General features: G+C 46.2%; 2 protein-coding genes across 2 annotated transcripts; both read right to left on the reverse strand.

Annotated features, from left to right (window-relative positions):
* Positions 1 to 2: 2 nt before the first annotated feature.
* On the reverse strand, positions 3 to 17,050 carry epyc (epiphycan). The gene is made up of 9 exons (XM_037460290.2): positions 16,918 to 17,050; positions 10,348 to 10,446; positions 7,851 to 8,006; positions 3,854 to 4,016; positions 1,966 to 2,082; positions 1,629 to 1,787; positions 1,346 to 1,548; positions 1,146 to 1,241; positions 3 to 706 (listed from the first exon to the last, which is right to left on the reverse strand). Exons 3-9 carry the CDS (start codon positions 7,992 to 7,994, stop codon positions 536 to 538), a joined length of 1,053 nt encoding a protein of 350 aa, XP_037316187.1. The 5' UTR covers positions 7,995 to 8,006; positions 10,348 to 10,446; positions 16,918 to 17,050; the 3' UTR covers positions 3 to 535.
* On the reverse strand, positions 11,545 to 17,088 carry kera (keratocan). Its single transcript, XM_037460269.2, is given in 4 exon segments — positions 11,545 to 12,594; positions 12,732 to 13,603; positions 16,918 to 16,981; positions 16,984 to 17,088. Coding segments are annotated over 4 exon segments (1,182 nt in total). The 5' UTR covers positions 17,063 to 17,088; the 3' UTR covers positions 11,545 to 12,427.
* Positions 17,089 to 17,453: the final 365 nt, after the last annotated feature.

The following is a 17,453-nucleotide window of genomic DNA, read 5'->3' on the forward strand; positions in this document are numbered from 1 at the left end:
TCCATTAAGCTCCAGCTTCAATAACTTTATGCTAGTATACATTTCCAAAAGTGTTAAGATTTGTCAATAATATTAATACTATTATTTTTTTACAAAACAAACATTTAAACAATATTACTGTTTTTATTTTTTTTGCCAGTCATGAAGAGACACGGACACATACATGACATTTGAGGATTTATATAATAAACAGATTTCTCCAAAATGCCACCGTTTTCTCTTAATCAAGTTGTGAAACGCTTTGGCTTTTGAGCGACTTCTTGCGCGTACGTGTTTGTGTGTCCGTATGTGTGCATGCGTTTTGAAGTAGATGGATGCATCGACAGAATCTGACTCGTAACTTGGTGGATGTTTTTTTTTTACGGAGTATAAATCTGTTAACTGATCCGCGTGGTATAAGTCCGCAGCGTGCGTGGCCGTTTGGAACTGAAATAAAATCGACTTGTTTGAGGAGCGACGGATGGCGCGCAGGTCTGCGTGTGTCAATATGTACAAGCATGTGTGCATGTGGTTGCATTCGAGGGGGTCGGTGTGGTTAAAAGAGATCCCCGATGGGTATGCGGGGCAGGCACACGTAGGCCTGCGGGGTCCTGCTGAGGTTGATGGGGTTGCCGTCCAGACGGATGTCCTCCAGTGCGTTCCTGATGTAGTTGAAATCTTTCAGGTTGCAGAATGTGTCCCCGTGCATCGTTTGAATGTTGTTACGCTGCAAGAGAAGATGGTGGAGGATGCGTGATGAGATAGGGTCTCTGAGCAGAGGAGACTTGATAATTCGAAAAGTGGGAGGATTAGAATGGAGTCTGCAGGGAGTTTTGGCAAATGGTGGCAGGAATAGTCACATGGTAGTCATTTAGCATGCATTTTATAATCGATATAGTAGCAGGGATCCCCAAGGTCTGAAAAAGAGATATTTTTCTATATGCGCGGTTCAGCTCGTGGGCGAATCGGGGTCCATTTGTTTAAATGCTTCTCTGATGAATCAAGTCATCTGCAAAGTTAATAACTGCATGACTAACACACACAAACGAAAAAAATGCACTCAAAACCACATGTATATCTGCATTTTCCATGTGTCTCAATTAGAGGTAAACACAGTCCGTGTGGACTAGCGGCGAGGGTGGATGCAGCCGGAGGACAAAGCGTACCTGTAGGTGCAGAGACCTCAGGCTGTCCGGTAGAGGCACGGGGATGTAATCGATGTGGTTGTCCGTCAGGTACAGGTACAGCAGGCCCGTCATGTCCTGGGTGGAAGAAGACAAGATGCAAGTCGTCATCGCACCTTTCCTTTGCGAACTCAACCTGAAGGTAGTCTCGGTGACAGAGCGTTGCTATTTCAAAAGCGCACCTTGAACGCCTCTTGGTGGACGCCCTTGCTGCCGATGTCGTTGTGGCTGGCGTCGATCAGGCTCATGGTCTCCGGGAGGGCGGGCAGCCGTGAGACGTGGTTCTCTCGAATCACCAGCTCCTCCAGCTCGGGCAGACCCAAGAAGGCCCTCTCGTCGATGGACTTTATCTCGTTGGCGGTCAGGTCGATCCTCTTCAGCTTATCTGGAAAAGGAACCAACATGTCCACTCCACATCTGGTCCTTAATAGCTCTAATATTCGATTCATGTTAATTCAGACTTACTCATGAAGGCAAAGTCGGACTTGTTGATCTTGGTGATTCTGTTGTAGCGGGCGTAGAAGTGAGTGGTGTCTTTGGGAAGAGGCGGGACACTATCCAGCTTCAAGTCATCGCAGTAGACAGAACCGCCGAGGCACGTGCACAGCAGGCACGTGGGCATACCTGCAGAACGTGGACCAGAAGGAAGAGGAGAGGGACGGAATATAATGAGGAACAAACAAAAAAGCACCTTGTCTTTTAGAGGGGTTTGGGCTTTGCAGATAAAGAGCCAGACTGGACTCTCCCATCCCACCATGCTCCCCACTCCCCTCCGCTCAGGCCCGCAACGTTAACCACTGACCTTTCCAGTCAATCACAGGCTCCTCGGGCTCCTCGGGCTCACCAGAGCTCCCTGACTCTTCCACACCGCCAGCACCCTCCTGAGGGGGCTCTGGTGTCGCTGGAAGCAGCCCCTCCTCTTGTTAGAGACAAGATTAGGTGTTAAAGAGACAGGTTAGCTCAGCATGGGCGGCTCTGGCAAACAGCAGCCCGCTGTTTGCCGCAGTGATTAAGTAACTACATTAGCAGCGTTAACTCTGTGTTTGTGGCATTTAACCCGGGAATGGAAGTTAAATGACGTGAGCTCGATTGCAGCGAACAAAAAACTTCAATTTCAACTTGTTTTGTGACCTGTCCAAAACTTTATGACTGGCAAAGCGATTTGTGGGTAACAGATTTTACCCACAAATCCAGATTAGATACTGACCTTTCTCAGTGTCAGGGACCAGAGTGACCTCTGGGACCTCTGTCTCTTCAGATTCAGAGACACCAGAAGCCCCAGAGGATCCAGAGAACTCTAAGTCTCCAGAGGCTCCAAGATCCCCAGAGGCCCCTGAGGTTCCTGAAGCTCCTGAGAACTCCCCTGAAGCACCTGACGCCTCGCTAGGGGTCGGCTCAGAAATGAGGGGCAGCTCCTCGTCTTGTTAGAACCAAGGTGTTGGGTTTAGGAGACACGACATTAGGGAAGGGTGGAGATGGACAATCAATCATCCCGTTAACCAATCAATCACACGCACATGAGACAGTCAGATGAGACGGGAGCTAAGAAGAACATTGAACAAAAAAGTTATCGACATTTAACCACATTTAAAAAAACGCAGCAGTTAAATGGAATTCAAGACAGAATCAACATATAGTAAGAGACATGGAGAAATATGGTAGAGTTGCCACTGTACTAACCTCCAGATAACAATGTTATCCCTGAGTCAGCAGACTCACCAGAGTCCCCAGAAAGCCCAGAGCTTCCAGAGGTCCCTGAGCTCACGAGATCTCCAGAGAACCCAGAACCAGACTGGTCCCCAGACCCTCCGGAGCCCAGCGGGAATTCAATGGGAACCCCAGAGCCAAGGTCCCCGGAGGCTCCGGAAATATCCCCGGACCCTGAGAGATCCCCAGATATCAAGATATCCCCCGACACCAAGAATTCCCCAGATCCCCCAGAGCTCACAAGCTCCTCGGAGGCTCCAGAGATCAGGATAATGTCACCAGATCCCCCAGAGCTCACCAGCTCCTCAGAGGCTCCGGAGATCAGGATAATGTCACCAGATCCCCCAGAGCTCACCAGCTCCTCAGAGGCTCCGGAGATCAGGATAATGTCACCAGATCCCCCAGAGCTCACAAGCTCCTCAGAGGCTCCAGAGATCGGGATAATGTCACCAGATCCCCCAGAGCTCACCAGCTCCTCGGAGGCTCCGGAGATCAGGATAATGTCACCAGATCCCCCAGAGCCGCTGGAGACCAGCAGGTCCCCTGAGCCTCCCGACCCAGAAGCCCCAGAAGCCCCAGAAGCCCCAGAAGCCCCAGAGGCCCCAGAGGCCCCAGAGGCCCCAGAGGCTCCAGAGGCGCCGGACCCTACGGAGCCCCCAAAATCACCGGACACATGAAGGATGTCAATGGGCGTCAGACGCAGCTCCACCTCTTGTTAGAGACAAGATTAGGTATTAATAAACAGACAGATGAAATGGATCATTAATGACGATCGGGTTAAGCAGTCGAATGGAGACAAATGGACACAGTTATTGAAAAGGACACATTTAACCGTTAACAGCTAGTTAAATGGAACACGTGCACATGGAAAAGGTGACTGCTGAAGATGCAGAAGTAGATTAGTCTATCTTTGCTTTGGTTCTCACTCCTGAACCCGGGGAACGCGAGGGACTCAAAGGTTACGGGTGTGTGCTGTTTCAGACCTTTCTGTGTGTTTGGGCCCATGAGATCCCCGGACCCCCCTGAGCCCTGAGAGATGAGCCGAGGGGTTAGAGGCAACTCCTCCTCCTCTTCTTCTTGTTCTTCATACAGGGCATCGGTCACAGGGTAGTTAAAGTCAGGTGGGGCCAGTGTTCCAATCTCTATCTGAGGAGAAGACGGCAGCAGTGAGTCAAAATGCAGAAAGATGGTAACTTTCATATGCATGCAGATCTCATCTCTGGTCACAGATCAGCTTTGTGATGAAGCTTTATTCTGAGCAGATGATTGAGCCTACTCATTAAAATCTCCTCCAATTCCATGTGAACAATATCTGTCAAAATCAAAGTCTTGATATCCCATTTGGTGGTCCCATCCGCTGTATAACTTCCATCCCTTCCAGCTAGATGAATTATAAGCATAGATGATATACAGGACAAGTTAGAAACAAATACAAACACCTTGGTAGAATTTGGAACTGTTAACATTTAATCATAATATAAATGGAAATGAAGAAAGTGAGCTCTTATTTATCTCAGTCCAACTGATGCATCTCTTTAACACAGACCAAAAAACAACAACCATGTTGGAACCACTAGGTGGCAGCAAAGTATACAGATATACATGCGACTTCAAGGAAAGACCATAGTGGACATTTTATAACAGGGGGTTACTTTCTTTTCAGACTTCATATCGTTTCAGTCTGAACTTCTTGTTTGTGTCAACCTAGAATATGAGATTTTCTATTCTTTATCTTAAAAAAATTAAATACTCCCATGTGAAAAAAAGCCCTTCTACATGTGATCCTAAGCTGGGTGTAGTCAGGCACAACCGCGTAAACCGCAGCCCTGGCAAAACAATAATCCTTTGTGGTTACTTCATTAAAAGCTTCAGGCGTATCCATCTGTAATTGCAGCTGCAGCCTCGGCAGTCGCTCTCTGATGTTCGATCCAACCTGCAGTTCCATGGTTCTCCATGCGAGGGCAATGAGCCCCTACACACCGCCACAGGTAACACCTGACACCCTCTCGCGCACCAACGGGGCTGACTTAAACCCTGCAAAAAGGGAATGGTCCTTGTGGAACCAAGACACTCATGGTAGCTGCACAAATCCATATTTTAGTCCTCTCGGCTACACGCGACCACGGTAGTCAAAAGTCAGAAAGCCAGGAGGTACCGAAACTCACACATCCTTTCCCGTAAATCAACTCAAACAACGTGCTGCCATTAAGTGATTGATCGCAGCAGAATGTCCTATGCGTAAAAAAAAGTGTTCAAACGCAGCAATGAAGGGACGCCCAGTCACATTTTAAAGCTTGGCAGAGACACAGTTTGAGATACAACAAGGTAGGCCTTTGAAAAGTGTTGTCCAGAGTTTGCTCTCGGTGCAGCTCTCCCCTTCATTTCCCCCCCTTTTCCCCCCAAAGCAAACACATACACCCGAGGGGAAAGAAGAGACGAAAAGCTAACTAACTAAAAATACTGGGGAAAAAAGCTCTGGAAAAAAGCATTGGGAACGCAGAATGCACAGGCGTTGGGATGGTGGCGCGTGTCAATCAGTGGCTGCATTCAGCGCTGCAAATGGACGTTTCGGACATCAGTTCCCCCCCCCCCCCCCCCTTCCCGCCCGAAGCACTTCGCCAGCTGCTTCCTCTGCAGCAAACTGAAATGATCAGATGACCCCGAGTGCGAAGGGCCGGGACGTCGCGCAGCACTGTGCTTCGTCCACAGACACTCTGCCACTGGCAGGTCCCGATTCCAGTGGAAAGCCACGTGCTGCGTTTTTGAGTCGCATTTCTTTAGCGACCCCCGTCCAGAGCGAACGGCCACGGAATATCGGCGCTTCAAAAGAACTGTTGAGCATTTGGGGAAATTCGCTTTCCTCGCCAAGTCACACGTTCAAGATGGATGACACTCAAATCTGTAAATGAAATATGATACGTTGGCTGCAGTAACTTCCTGCAGTTTTTCCATTTTCTTAATTGAACCTTTATTTATATATAACGTCATCTGCTTAGTCCAATTGAGACGTGTGATCTCTTTTAAATGGGAGTCCTGGCAAACATAAAGAAAACATCATTTTTTAAAACAGATTAAACAAACGTCAGCTTTAAAAGTGTTGGTGTGCACGTTTTGGACGGCGAGCTGTTCCCCCCCCCCGCCCCGAATCCAGGCTTTATGCTGAGCTAAATCAACTGTAGCTTCATATTTACCGCATAGAGGAGGGGTCAAAATGATCCCTGTGTTATTTAATACAAGCAGACAAGATTGTGATATTAATGACTGCATTGGGGGGAAACTTGGATACTGTTTTGATTCATTATTGTTCAAAGTGGAGCAAGTTCTACAGTTGGCTGACAAGACCGTAGACAGTAATCCGCCACAGCGGCGTAACGAAGAGCAGGCTCAGAAATGACCTAAAACCCTCTGAGCTGGTTCCACACCAGCGACCGAATGTCCCGTTTGGAACTAAGAAGACGCCTAAATGAACCTAGACTTGGTGAACGCAGCGGACTGCAGACAATTCGCTTGGATTACTGTCGTAGACGAGCCTTTGCCGCCGCTCTCAAAAGAGACGAGCCCCCGGGGGAGAAAAGGGGAGAAATCCAAACAGAGGGCTGCGTGTGGAAAGTAAAGAGTCAGCATTCCAGAGGCGTGGAGGTCACCCTCGCTTCATTTCTCCCCTGACATCCCGTGTGTTTGTGTGTGTGAATAAAAATCTGTATGATCACCACCCTTCTTGAGCAGCCGGGTCTATCTGAAGAGCGGCCCCCTCTGCTCTTTAAACTGTCGGAAGACGGAGCAACGGGACGCATCCTTGCAATACGCTATTTCCCTACGATTCCAAACTCTGCTTTTATTCAGTGTGAAAAACAAGATGGGAAAGCTTTTTTCCCTCCAACCGCTCCCACAGACTCCCGTTAAATCAAATGCATTTTGCTGTGTCATATCCAGGCTTGTTAAACAGGGAGGCATTATCGAAGCCACAACTTTCCCACACTTGAGCACTTAGCAGAACCTAATCGTCCTAAATTCAAGCAGGAGGCCAATGGAACAATTCACCGCTTTGTGCTGTTTGCTCCTGCAGCACCTTGTCAGATCTGCCCAACTCTGCACAGGATCGCGGTATTGGTTTTAGATAAGAGCAGCGGCGGGAGTGCAGCCCACATCAGGTCTGAGTTAAATCCCCGGCTCAGAAGAATGTTGAAAATCGGCCAGCATTGACATGCCGTGGCCAAATTTCCATGCAACAGAGCGGTATAAACGGGGAACGTGAATTTGGCTAAAGATTGCCATCCCGGCGTCCCCTGCAGTCTTGCCACATAACACTCGACTTGAGCTGATTTAAAAAGAACGTCTGGATGCCATCATCCTGCCAATGATCTCCACTCATCTGGTGCCATGGAACCGCTACATTCCCAGATCCGTTCCGGCCTTTGTTGGATCTCACAGCCCTCTCCCTCTTTCTGCCATTTCTACACTGCAGTCAAATAAAAAAGTAATAAAACTAACTAATAAAAATAAGTGCATGTATGTATTTATATATATATATATATATATATTGAGTTGAAATGAAAATTGAAACCATAAAAAAAGAACAACAAACAAATCAAAATGTTTGGCTCCTCATTCCTCAATTCTTTAATCCAAATATATATATATTGCTTACATATTGTTTGATTCCATGTATGAAAACTCCTGTGGAAACTCCCACCTAAATGGTGGCCGGCTAAGGTATAACAGCTAAATGAAATAAAAAAGCTGGAGAGCAGAACGTTCATCAATGGACCAAATGGTGGTATCAGCAGAACGCTCGTCTGCTTTATGAACCCGGGGAGCTCGGGTCCAAAACCAGCTCCAAAAAACCCTTCAATGAAGTGAACTGCTAAAAATAAATGTTGCATTAGTAAGTCACAGGGTTTCCCTTTGTAATGACCATTCATAGATGTTCAATTATGCAAGAGACAAACATTTCTTCTCTCGACCATGACAGTTGCTTACCTGAGGATCACCAATTGTGAGCTCGTCTTCATACTCGTAGGTGTCCTGGTCCACGTCTTCGTCCACCTGTCGGGAAAATCTGGGGCCGGCCACCACTGCTTTGAGGACCAAGAGTCCCAACACGAGCCGCACAAGCATCGTCATACTGTTGTCCACCTTGACACGGACAGAGAAACCGGAAAATAAAATGTTTAGGTCTGTGGATGGAGTACAGGGCATCACATGACCCATGACACTGACAAAACACGATTGTGAAAAAGGAACAAGCGGGCAGAAATGGACCTTCTTTGATGTATATATGCTATACCTCTGCGCTATCCCGAACAAGTACAGAAGCACAGGAGTTACAATTAAGGTCAGGCTTTGTATTAAGGGAACACACTTCAACATGTCTTCATGACACCAGCTTCATAAGACCAGTGATGTCATTACAGAGGTGCAGACAGCTGAAGGAAGCGAAATACAGGCGGCATCTTGCCTCACGGCTGCCGGAGGCCCCCCCCCCCCCCCATTTCAGGGAGCGGCCATCTTGGCACAAACCAGAGCTCGCCTGTGACGTGTCAAAGGTCAGAAGTCGAAGTCGATCTTTTCATCAATGGGCGGTGGCAAGCACTTCTATGCATGACGTACTTTCATGTCATCTATTTTCAGCTTGAAGGATTTTGGCCTTTCCCATGTTGTCTTTGGAATTCAGTATCTGGCAGTTATTCAACATTAGTGAATGTTGTGAGTGTGTTGCAAGAGATTTTAGGTTGATTCATTTCAAACTAAAATCCTGTTTTAAAAAAAAAGAAATTAGCATGTATCACTCTGTGCCCCAGATACTTGCTGTCCATTATGTTAGCAATGTTCTAAAATATGAAACGCTGATTAGATTAGCATTCGTTAATTACCGCATAATAAGATGGCATCACAGACTTTACCTGTAGCAGTAAATGATCTGTAATTTTAAAGCACAGTAATGCAAGGTGTAGCCACAATGGCAGGCTGGAGATGGATGGTGTGAAAACCAAGGAATTGAGAAGAGAAAGTTAACGGGAGTCCTGCAGGCCGGGGCAGAGAAACGGAGAGCGAGGGAAGAAGAGTAAAAAAAGAGAGAGAGAGAGATACGCGGACAAGATGTTGGCCCTCAGGGTAAGATGGAGAGAGTGAGGAAAAGACTGAGAGAGAGAGAGAGAGAGAGAGAGAGGTTTCTCGACCCCTCGCCCTTTACAGAGGGCCTTTATGAGGGCCGGTCGCTGCCTGTCTCGGCACTCAAACTCCAAATTCCACCGAGGTTTGTGGACAGGATGGCAGTGAGTTACTGCTGCAAAGCTTCATTCAGCAGTGAAGGTGCTCAAAGATACACACACACACACACACACGCACACACAGACACACACACACACTCGACCCCCCCCCCACACACACACACACACACACATACACACAGACACATTCTAGCACACACTCGGTAGGACACATCCTCTCACAGATGCTCACTCTGTCTTAACACACCCATCATTCAGAGAGAGAAAATTGAGAAAACCTCTGTTGCTATTTGTGGACGAGGACAGATATGAAATAAAAAGAAAACCACGTTGACAGGTTATTTATGTCCTGAATCAAATCTGTGTTGATATCAGAGGGAGAGACGAATTAGAAAAAAGTCAACCTGCGATGGTCCAACATGACCTGAGTGCACCCCGTTGAGAAAAGGTGAGCATCCCCGCTGAAATAACCTTTTGTCACGAGGCTACGAAATCCAGCGTGTCACGCTGAAAGGGGGACTCTACCAGAGACAGAGGTGTGCTTATACAGGCCATCACAGTGTACAGTGTGTGGACACAGTGCATTAGGCTAGCCTCCCGACTGCCTCCGTGTTATGCTTGGCTTCGCGTTGGGCATTCCTGATATCCAGAAAAACCTGACGGGTGTCCCTTCACTACAGGTTGCAGAAACCGAGCCGCATATTTTCATCACTTGAAAAGGATTTTTGAAAAGCCTCAATCAAACCAGCGAGTTGTGCATAAGGGACACAATTTAGAATACAACAAAATAACTACAAATGAGATCGTTAAAGGCACTCTTAGGGAATCGGAGGGGGTATATTCTAGCAAAATGAGAGTACAAAAAAGTCAGCTTGATGAGACAATAAATTGAAAGAAATTAACTCTACGGCTTTGAGGGTTGCAAAGTCCACATTCATCACAAGGGGAAAGTACACACACCTGTCGAACGCACCTGAATCACGTGTACCGACGCTTAAAAAACTACCAGCCATCACATCCTAACCTGCCAGAGGACAGCAAGGACGTCCACATTTCAGTCACCAAAGCAAATCTCCGAGTGGAAATTAGAGCTGCCGCACCGCCAACCAATTGGCCAGGCGGCTGTTGAAAGGTGGTGTTTTTTTTTCCGGATGGGCCTGAGCAGCGCCTAATCTCCCCCCCTCCCCCCTTCCCCCGGCACCACAGAGCCGGCGAGCCGGCATGAAGATAGCACCAAGAACGCTTACCTCTGTCTCCTGCTTTCCCGAATGGCCCCTGCAGCCGTGATGGAGATGCTGAGGGCTCCGGGACTTGGCCAATGGTGAGAGGTCGCGCAGGGTGCCTTGCTGGGAGAGGGGAGGGCGTGTGTTGTTAGGTGTGTGAAAGCACTGTGTGCGTTAAGGTGTGTGTGTGTGTGGGGGGGGGGGGGGGGGAAGTGTGTGTGCGTGTGTGTGTGTGTGTGTAGGTCTGTGCGCTGGGCCAGACCTGAGTGCCCTGCCGCTTATGTGTGAAGGTAGGCACTGAGGCTGATTGGACCAGAGCGCGTTGCTTTTGGTCAGTATACGAGAGCACCCACCCCGCACCGTCCGCCCAAATGCACGACCATCCCAAATACCACACACACACACACACAGACACCAGACACAGACTAAGAGTGCAAAGCCCCCCCCATCGCCAAAAGGCAAAATACTTAGCTCTTACAAGTGTATTCTTTATTCTTCTGACAGTGTGGCTCAATCAGACTGAAATATTTATCCTGGTGAAACTCCGGCATGTGCAGCTTTCATGTATGGGGGGGGGGGGGGGGGTCAGGTGCGGGCGGGGAGGGGGGGGATCTACGGAGCTCTTGTACACAATGGGACCTCTGTGAGAAGCCCCTGTTAGCACGGCGCTGAGAGGAAGTCCCCGCTTGGAGGAAGGCCTCTGCCCCCCCCTTCCTATATCCCCCCATGTATCCCCCCATACCCCCTCGTGGTCGAAGCTTCTCTCTCATTGCACAGTCGCCTCCTAAACGTTGTGCCTAAACTACGGTTCCGCACTCAGTCTCGGGATACTGTAACACAACTGACGGGATGAAAGGCCAAGGGACCTGAGGGAAGAAGTTCTTTCGCGATCCTGCGCCGACGCGGGTGTGTGCGTTCATGAAGGTGCTGCGTACACTTCAATGTGCACTGTTTAAAAAAAAAAAAAAAAAAAAAAACCCACTCTGTCAGTTTTATTTGCTCGCAATTTTGCCCACCCGTCTCTCTCACCTGCCACGGTAACTCGAGACCTTTTGATGAGTGAGGGGAAAAGGACCTGGCGGGAATTCCACTAATCCTTCTGCACCTGCCATATAGGCTGAGGTTTATATTTGGGGCTTTTCTTCAGCTGAGCTTTCTCAGAAGGGCAAAGCGCTGAAGACCCCAAAATGCTTGAGCCAATGACAAATGCACAGTGCATGACAGAGTTTATTGTAAGACATTTCACATAAATGGAACTTTTCCATGGTTGATTAATAAATGTGGATCTTGATGTTGTGTTGATGTTTTGCCATGCCACAAATTGTGTAATTATTATTCGTACATGCACATTTACATTCAAGTTGCAAGAATTTCACCAGGCACATGCTCATCTTCAGAGGATTTATTCATAATTCAGACAATTTAAATGAATTCCCTTGGTCAGTTTCTTCAGAAAAGAGATAAATGAAAAAGTGTTTTGGCATTTAAAAGCATTAAGGAAAGTTGTCCATTGATTTTCTTTGTATTCTCTTTTTACTCCAATATTAAATAAAAATAAATTAACTATGTTAAATATGCATATTTGTAGAATAGAGTCATTTTAAAATACAAGACTATTCATTTGGCTTCAAGTCTACGAGTGTAAAGCAACATTTTTCCAAAAATTTTTTGAATACCGTTCAAAGATGGTTAATGATGCCTCTTCAACAAGTAATTAGTACTCCTATCAGCAAAAATCACTTTCATTCTAAATAATGATCAAATCTTTATTCTGAATTAAAATGTTTACACCAACATAAGGCACAACTAGTGGTCAACACATTGCAGCATCAATAAAGCTTCTTATCAGTCAGTTCCCCGTCAATTTACTTTCTTTTCGTTTTTATTTAAATTTCACTGCAACAAAATGAGTGTTTTGGGGAACTGAAAGGAGCTATGAAGTGAAACAACTTGATGCCAATTAATGACCAACATTTGAGCTGCACAAACATGCAAATTCTACGCAAATCATGTTAACATTCATAAACATGCAAATATTACGACAGTCCAGATTCACAGGTAAGTTGTGGGAAATTACAATATGCCTCCATAATTTTGGGGTTCTTTAGATGACAATGGACCTCAAGAGACGGAAACACAGGACGACATCCCTGGGAATTGGTGGCTTGATTGTATTTCCGTCCAGTCTGAGGTAGCGCAGTCGAGGAACGCTGTCGTTATCGTCATCCATGGCTTCGGCGGCAACGGGACAGATGTTGGCGCCACTCACAGCTGTAAATGAACAAAGGCACCGAATGAGTCACATTAACATCACAGGGTACCTCTCCGATGAATACTCCTATTCAATGGTTACACGCAAGAAACACTGAATCTGCAGCCCGAATGAATCAGATAAGTGCAAAACTTACTTTTGATATTGTTGTGGTCAAGGTGAAGCTGTTCAAGGCCGGAGGGAATGAAGGGAACCTCGGTCAGCTGGTTGTGGGACAGCTGCAAGTCCATAATGCTGGAGAAATTAAACACATTTGTGGGAACTCCATCGCTGCCAAGCTTGTTGTGGTTGAGCCTGAGAAATGCCACATTTGGCAAATCTTTGAAGTAGCCAGCTGGGATCTTTTCAATGTTGTTTCCGTCAAGAAAAAGTTGGGTAGTGCTGGGTGGTAAGCCAATGGGCATGCTGCTGAGCTGGTTCTTGGCGAGATTGATCTGCACCAGGTTTGTTAGACCCTTCAAGCTCACCTCTGTCACATCATCATCCATCAGCTTGTTTCCTTGGAGGTCCAAGAGGTTGAGCTTATCGAGACCAATGAAGACACGAGAAGGGATACTGGAGATGCGATTGCGAGACAGACGTAGATGCTCCAGGCTGGCCGGCAGGGGAGACGGCACAGAGGACAGGAGATTCTCATCCATGTACAGGTGCGCCAGGTGAGACATCGCACTTAGGGCGCCTTCTTGCACTCCGTTCGTATTGATTTTGTTGCGGTTTAGGTTCAACCAGCGCAGCTCGGTGGCGTTACGGAGGGCATCCGCTGACAGGACTTCAATGAGATTGTTCTGCAGGTAGAGATACCATGTGTGTGGAGGGATGTTGGGGATGCTCTTCAGGCCTTTATTGTCACAGTAGACAGCCCGAGGAAAGTTAGCGGGGCAGCGACACTCTTTAGGACAGGCTTGGATCTGGGCAATGAATTCCTCATAGGGCATGTCTTGGCCCAGAACTTGCCCAATCAGGCACAAGCATAAAAGGCTGAGGAGACGTGCCATGTTGATGCCGAATCTATGATGGAAATGCAAACAAAACCATATTTTAGATATATAGGTAACGTACTGCAGACAAGAAGATCATATCATTGCAAAGGACAGGGACTTTGAGGGACAAGGACCATATAATCTGGCTATATTCTTGCATTTGAACCTTTGTCTGTTTCATGGTCTAGATCTGGATCTTGGTGAAGCCTGAGGACTAGTTTGTTGGGTCCACCAGCGTATGTTGCCAACTCTCACACTGATGCCATTATCATTGAGCTCCAACGGCAGCTGAGAGTAACCTGCTCCTTCTGGGTCATTTATTTTCCTATTTAGCCTGCCGAAGACATGTGATCCTGATACTGAGATGCATGCTGTATATCTGGCTTTCGATTGCAAATTCACTTGCTTTTGGTTTGCAAAGGTAATACAATGATGCATGCAACACATATGCAAACATTCACTTAACGAGAACCAAATTGTTTCCAGAGTTATCGATGGTTGTTGAGGGAAAGGCCAGATGGCGCGACTCTGTCCACTCACAGGCGTAAAGTGAGGTACGATAAATAGACACTATGTAACTTGTGCAGAAACAAAAAAACAGAAGTGAAAAGGGCAATAAATCTGAATCTGCTGTGTCATCTTCGATCCAACCATGTCATAAGCTTCTTCTGGATACCCCTCCGATGCCATCTGGTGCTTGTTTGAATTCTGGATGCATGCTACGTTAGCCTGGAACTCATTATGGGATGGCCGTGGATCAAAGACAAAGCCGCCACACCTGTTTGGACGTTTGTGCCCCTTCTTTCTCAATGTAGAGCTTTCTGACCCATTTTTTGCGATACAGGTGCGATGCAAACGAAACAAATTGTTATACATTTTTATATAAAGCTAAAAAGCACCCGTTGCAAGACAAACGTGTACCAAAACCCCAACCATCAACGCCTATCAATCTCTTTTCCCCACAGGAACCAAAGCTTACCTTAAACTCTGTAAGTTTGTTCTGGCCTCTGTCCTCCTTCAGCCAGTTTTCAAGCGTAGTGACAAATGACGGATGTACCTCTCTCCTCCCTGTATTTGTACGAACACGTCTTAATTTGACCTGTGCCAACCTGTCATTCATGATGACACCAAAGCTTCCCAAGGCCAATGAGATTCTCCTCGGATCAAAGGTCATCCGTCACCCGTGGTGTTGTACAGTGGACTAAGCTTTTTTAGTACTTAAGACATGACCCACTTACAAACAGGCTAATACAAGCCTACCTGTTTTTCTTGTTCCTAATGTACAACCCGTCCTCCTTTGGACGGCATGAAACTCCACTCGGAAATCCCTCAGTGTCCTTTGGTGATCTTATGTGCTAATTTTGTGCTGCTAATGTCCACCGCGTGATTAGATCAGGATTCATTAATCCTCAAACTATTAAGACTTACAGTGTTTGCAGTCAATACAGATTGTGGGATGAATGCAAAGTTTGCAAATACAGCTCAGTCTAATTGTAATTGACAGTTGATCGCCTCGAGTGCGAGTAATGTGACATTGACCCTTTTTAACAAGGCCCCCTTTAGATATTGGGTGCCCGAGGGCCCCAACTGGATGGCCCCCAACCTTTGTAGTTCATGAAGAGAAATTCAAATGAGGCTGTTTTATAATCAGTTAAGGTCTCCCTGTAATAATGTTAAACATCATCACTTGGCCTCCGCATTTTGTCTAGTCCAATGTACTCAGCTTGTATTGGTAGTTTGTGCGTGATGCACGATGAAGCCGGCTGAAGTTGACTGTATGAACGCCATTGGAATATAGTCCAAAACATTTTTAGATGCTTTTTTAGAGACATCAAGCATGAATGTATTCATGTGCTGAGGTCATGGGAATTCTGTGAGTCCGAGGTAATTTATTTGTTCTGTATGGTAAATACTGATTTTCGTGATCACCTACAATCCAATTTTCGGAGGGACGTCACGTTTTGCAGCTTGACCGCGACAACGTGCAGAGAGACGACTCATCTTAAGTACAAACGTGATTGGCGGTGGAGGGTGTTAAGGGAAAGAGGTCAAGCTTAATCAGGGCGGATTTTACTGCACGCTGGTCTCGGGCAAATTGTTTTTGCACAAGCTGGCCAGCATCAGGATCGGTGACCCTTTTCACGAGGTCGCGCTAATTTCCACTGATGACGGCAAAGACTTGAATGCAGCAAAGACTTTAATGTCTCTCAGCATGATGCAACTTGCCGTTGGGCTGCAGAGGCTACCAACAGTTACAGTAACTTGAAGTTTGTTATTACGCTACTGGATGGTCAGAGTGTGACCTGTACACAACAAACGTACCTCCACTGAGCCCCTCTACTGGTATTTCCAACCAGAAGCCTGAAAAAGGTTCCGGATGAAATTAACAACAAGTGAAACTGTCCATCTGATATGCATTTAGTGCAACATTTAGATCGAGGGTGGCACCTGAACAATAAGTAACTAGCTATTTATGAAGAAATGTCAATGTTTTAAAATACAATAACAAAGTATGAATAAAAATTGATTGATTGAAACCTTCACTGAATTGTGCACACAATAGATGGATGTCCTTCCAGTCTTATTGATAAAATGTGTTAAAATGCCCCAAACTGTTGATGGATATCTGCAAAATGGAACATATATTACTGAAAACAAATGTTGGCTAAAATCTCCCTGGCGGACTGAGGGGAAACACATGCAGAGGAATATGATAATACTCATTTCCTGCCAGGGGCTTTGTGTCTGAGCCAGCTATGATAATTACGCAACAGGTTTTATTTGGTTTGCATTGTGGGATCGGTTCCAGTTGATGGCTCTGCTGACATCCACTTTCATGACATTAAAACTTTCGGAAGAGTTTGCATTGGCTTCCTGCATTGAGAGCTGGGAAATTAACTGTTCATGGATAATGATTATGTGGAGTTAAGACAGGGTTGGCAGTATGTGTAACTCCAAAATGTGTCATTTGCAAACTTCACAACGGTCACAGTTACATTTTCTTAGTTCATTAATTTCTAGTTTTAATTGTAAAAACAAAAACAAATCAACCAATTCATCACTCAATCAATCAATCAATCAATCAATCAATCATTATCCTCACTGATGCACCCGTGATTCATAAAATAAAGTGTAACTGCATCAATCAACTGAGACGTTTAAATAAAAACCTTTTTGAATCAACGTTGAAAACACCTGCACGTTTAGAAACACAGGCTTAAAAGGTTCACCACATAAGGAGGTAGAGATCAATCCAATCAGACGTAAACTAGCAGAAAAATGCATTGTCTGAGCTCTCAAAAGTTTTCTTTTTTTAAAGAAAGAACATAAGGTTTTCTTTACCGGCTCCTTCGGGTGGTGTAAATGGTCCGCATGCAGCCAGGTGCGCTTCGGTTCTGTTTCTCCAATACAGAGTTGAGTGGTTGCTGAGCCCGGTTAGACTCGTAATATTGTTGGTTTGAATCCCCCAAGGCTGCACTTTGGACATCAGTTGAACTGAGAGGAGGGAGCATGTGTTGTTGGTGGGAGGACGGTTGTGTGTGAATTGGGATGTCCTTTCAAAACTTTTGGTTGCATCTTTTCTGCTACCCCGGCATTTTTTCTCCATGTTTTTGTTTTTTACTGCTGTCCCTCCACCCAACTTAACCATTTGGTCTTCGGAGGATTCACTTTCTCCCTGTTATGATGGGGGATGGGTACCCAGGCGTTTTATGGCTCATTCCAGCTCACAGGCCTCTGGGAGTGTTTACTAGGCTGTCAGGTGAGGTCACGCAGCGTTTTAGAGGGGTTCGCTCTCAGACATTTGCACCCAACTTCCTCCAGGAAACATTTTGTCTTTTGGTTTTCTTTTTACAGCCCAAGTGTCCTTTTTGTAGTCT

Source organism: Pungitius pungitius, chromosome 2 (assembly GCF_949316345.1).
Source record: "Pungitius pungitius chromosome 2, fPunPun2.1, whole genome shotgun sequence".
Lineage (NCBI taxonomy): Eukaryota > Metazoa > Chordata > Actinopteri > Perciformes > Gasterosteidae > Pungitius > Pungitius pungitius.

Excerpts from the sequence above, each read along its gene's own strand:
- epyc (XM_037460290.2), bottom strand. The coding sequence starts at position 7,994 with ATGACGATGCTTGTGCGGCTCGTGTTGGGACTCTTGGTCCTCAAAGCA. Across the intron at positions 1,242-1,345 it reads TCCACCAAGAGGCGTTCAAG|GACATGACGGGCCTGCTGTA; the intron begins GTGCGCTTTTGA and ends TCTTCCACCCAG. Across the intron at positions 707-1,145 it reads TGAGGTCTCTGCACCTACAG|CGTAACAACATTCAAACGAT; the intron begins GTACGCTTTGTC and ends CTTCTCTTGCAG.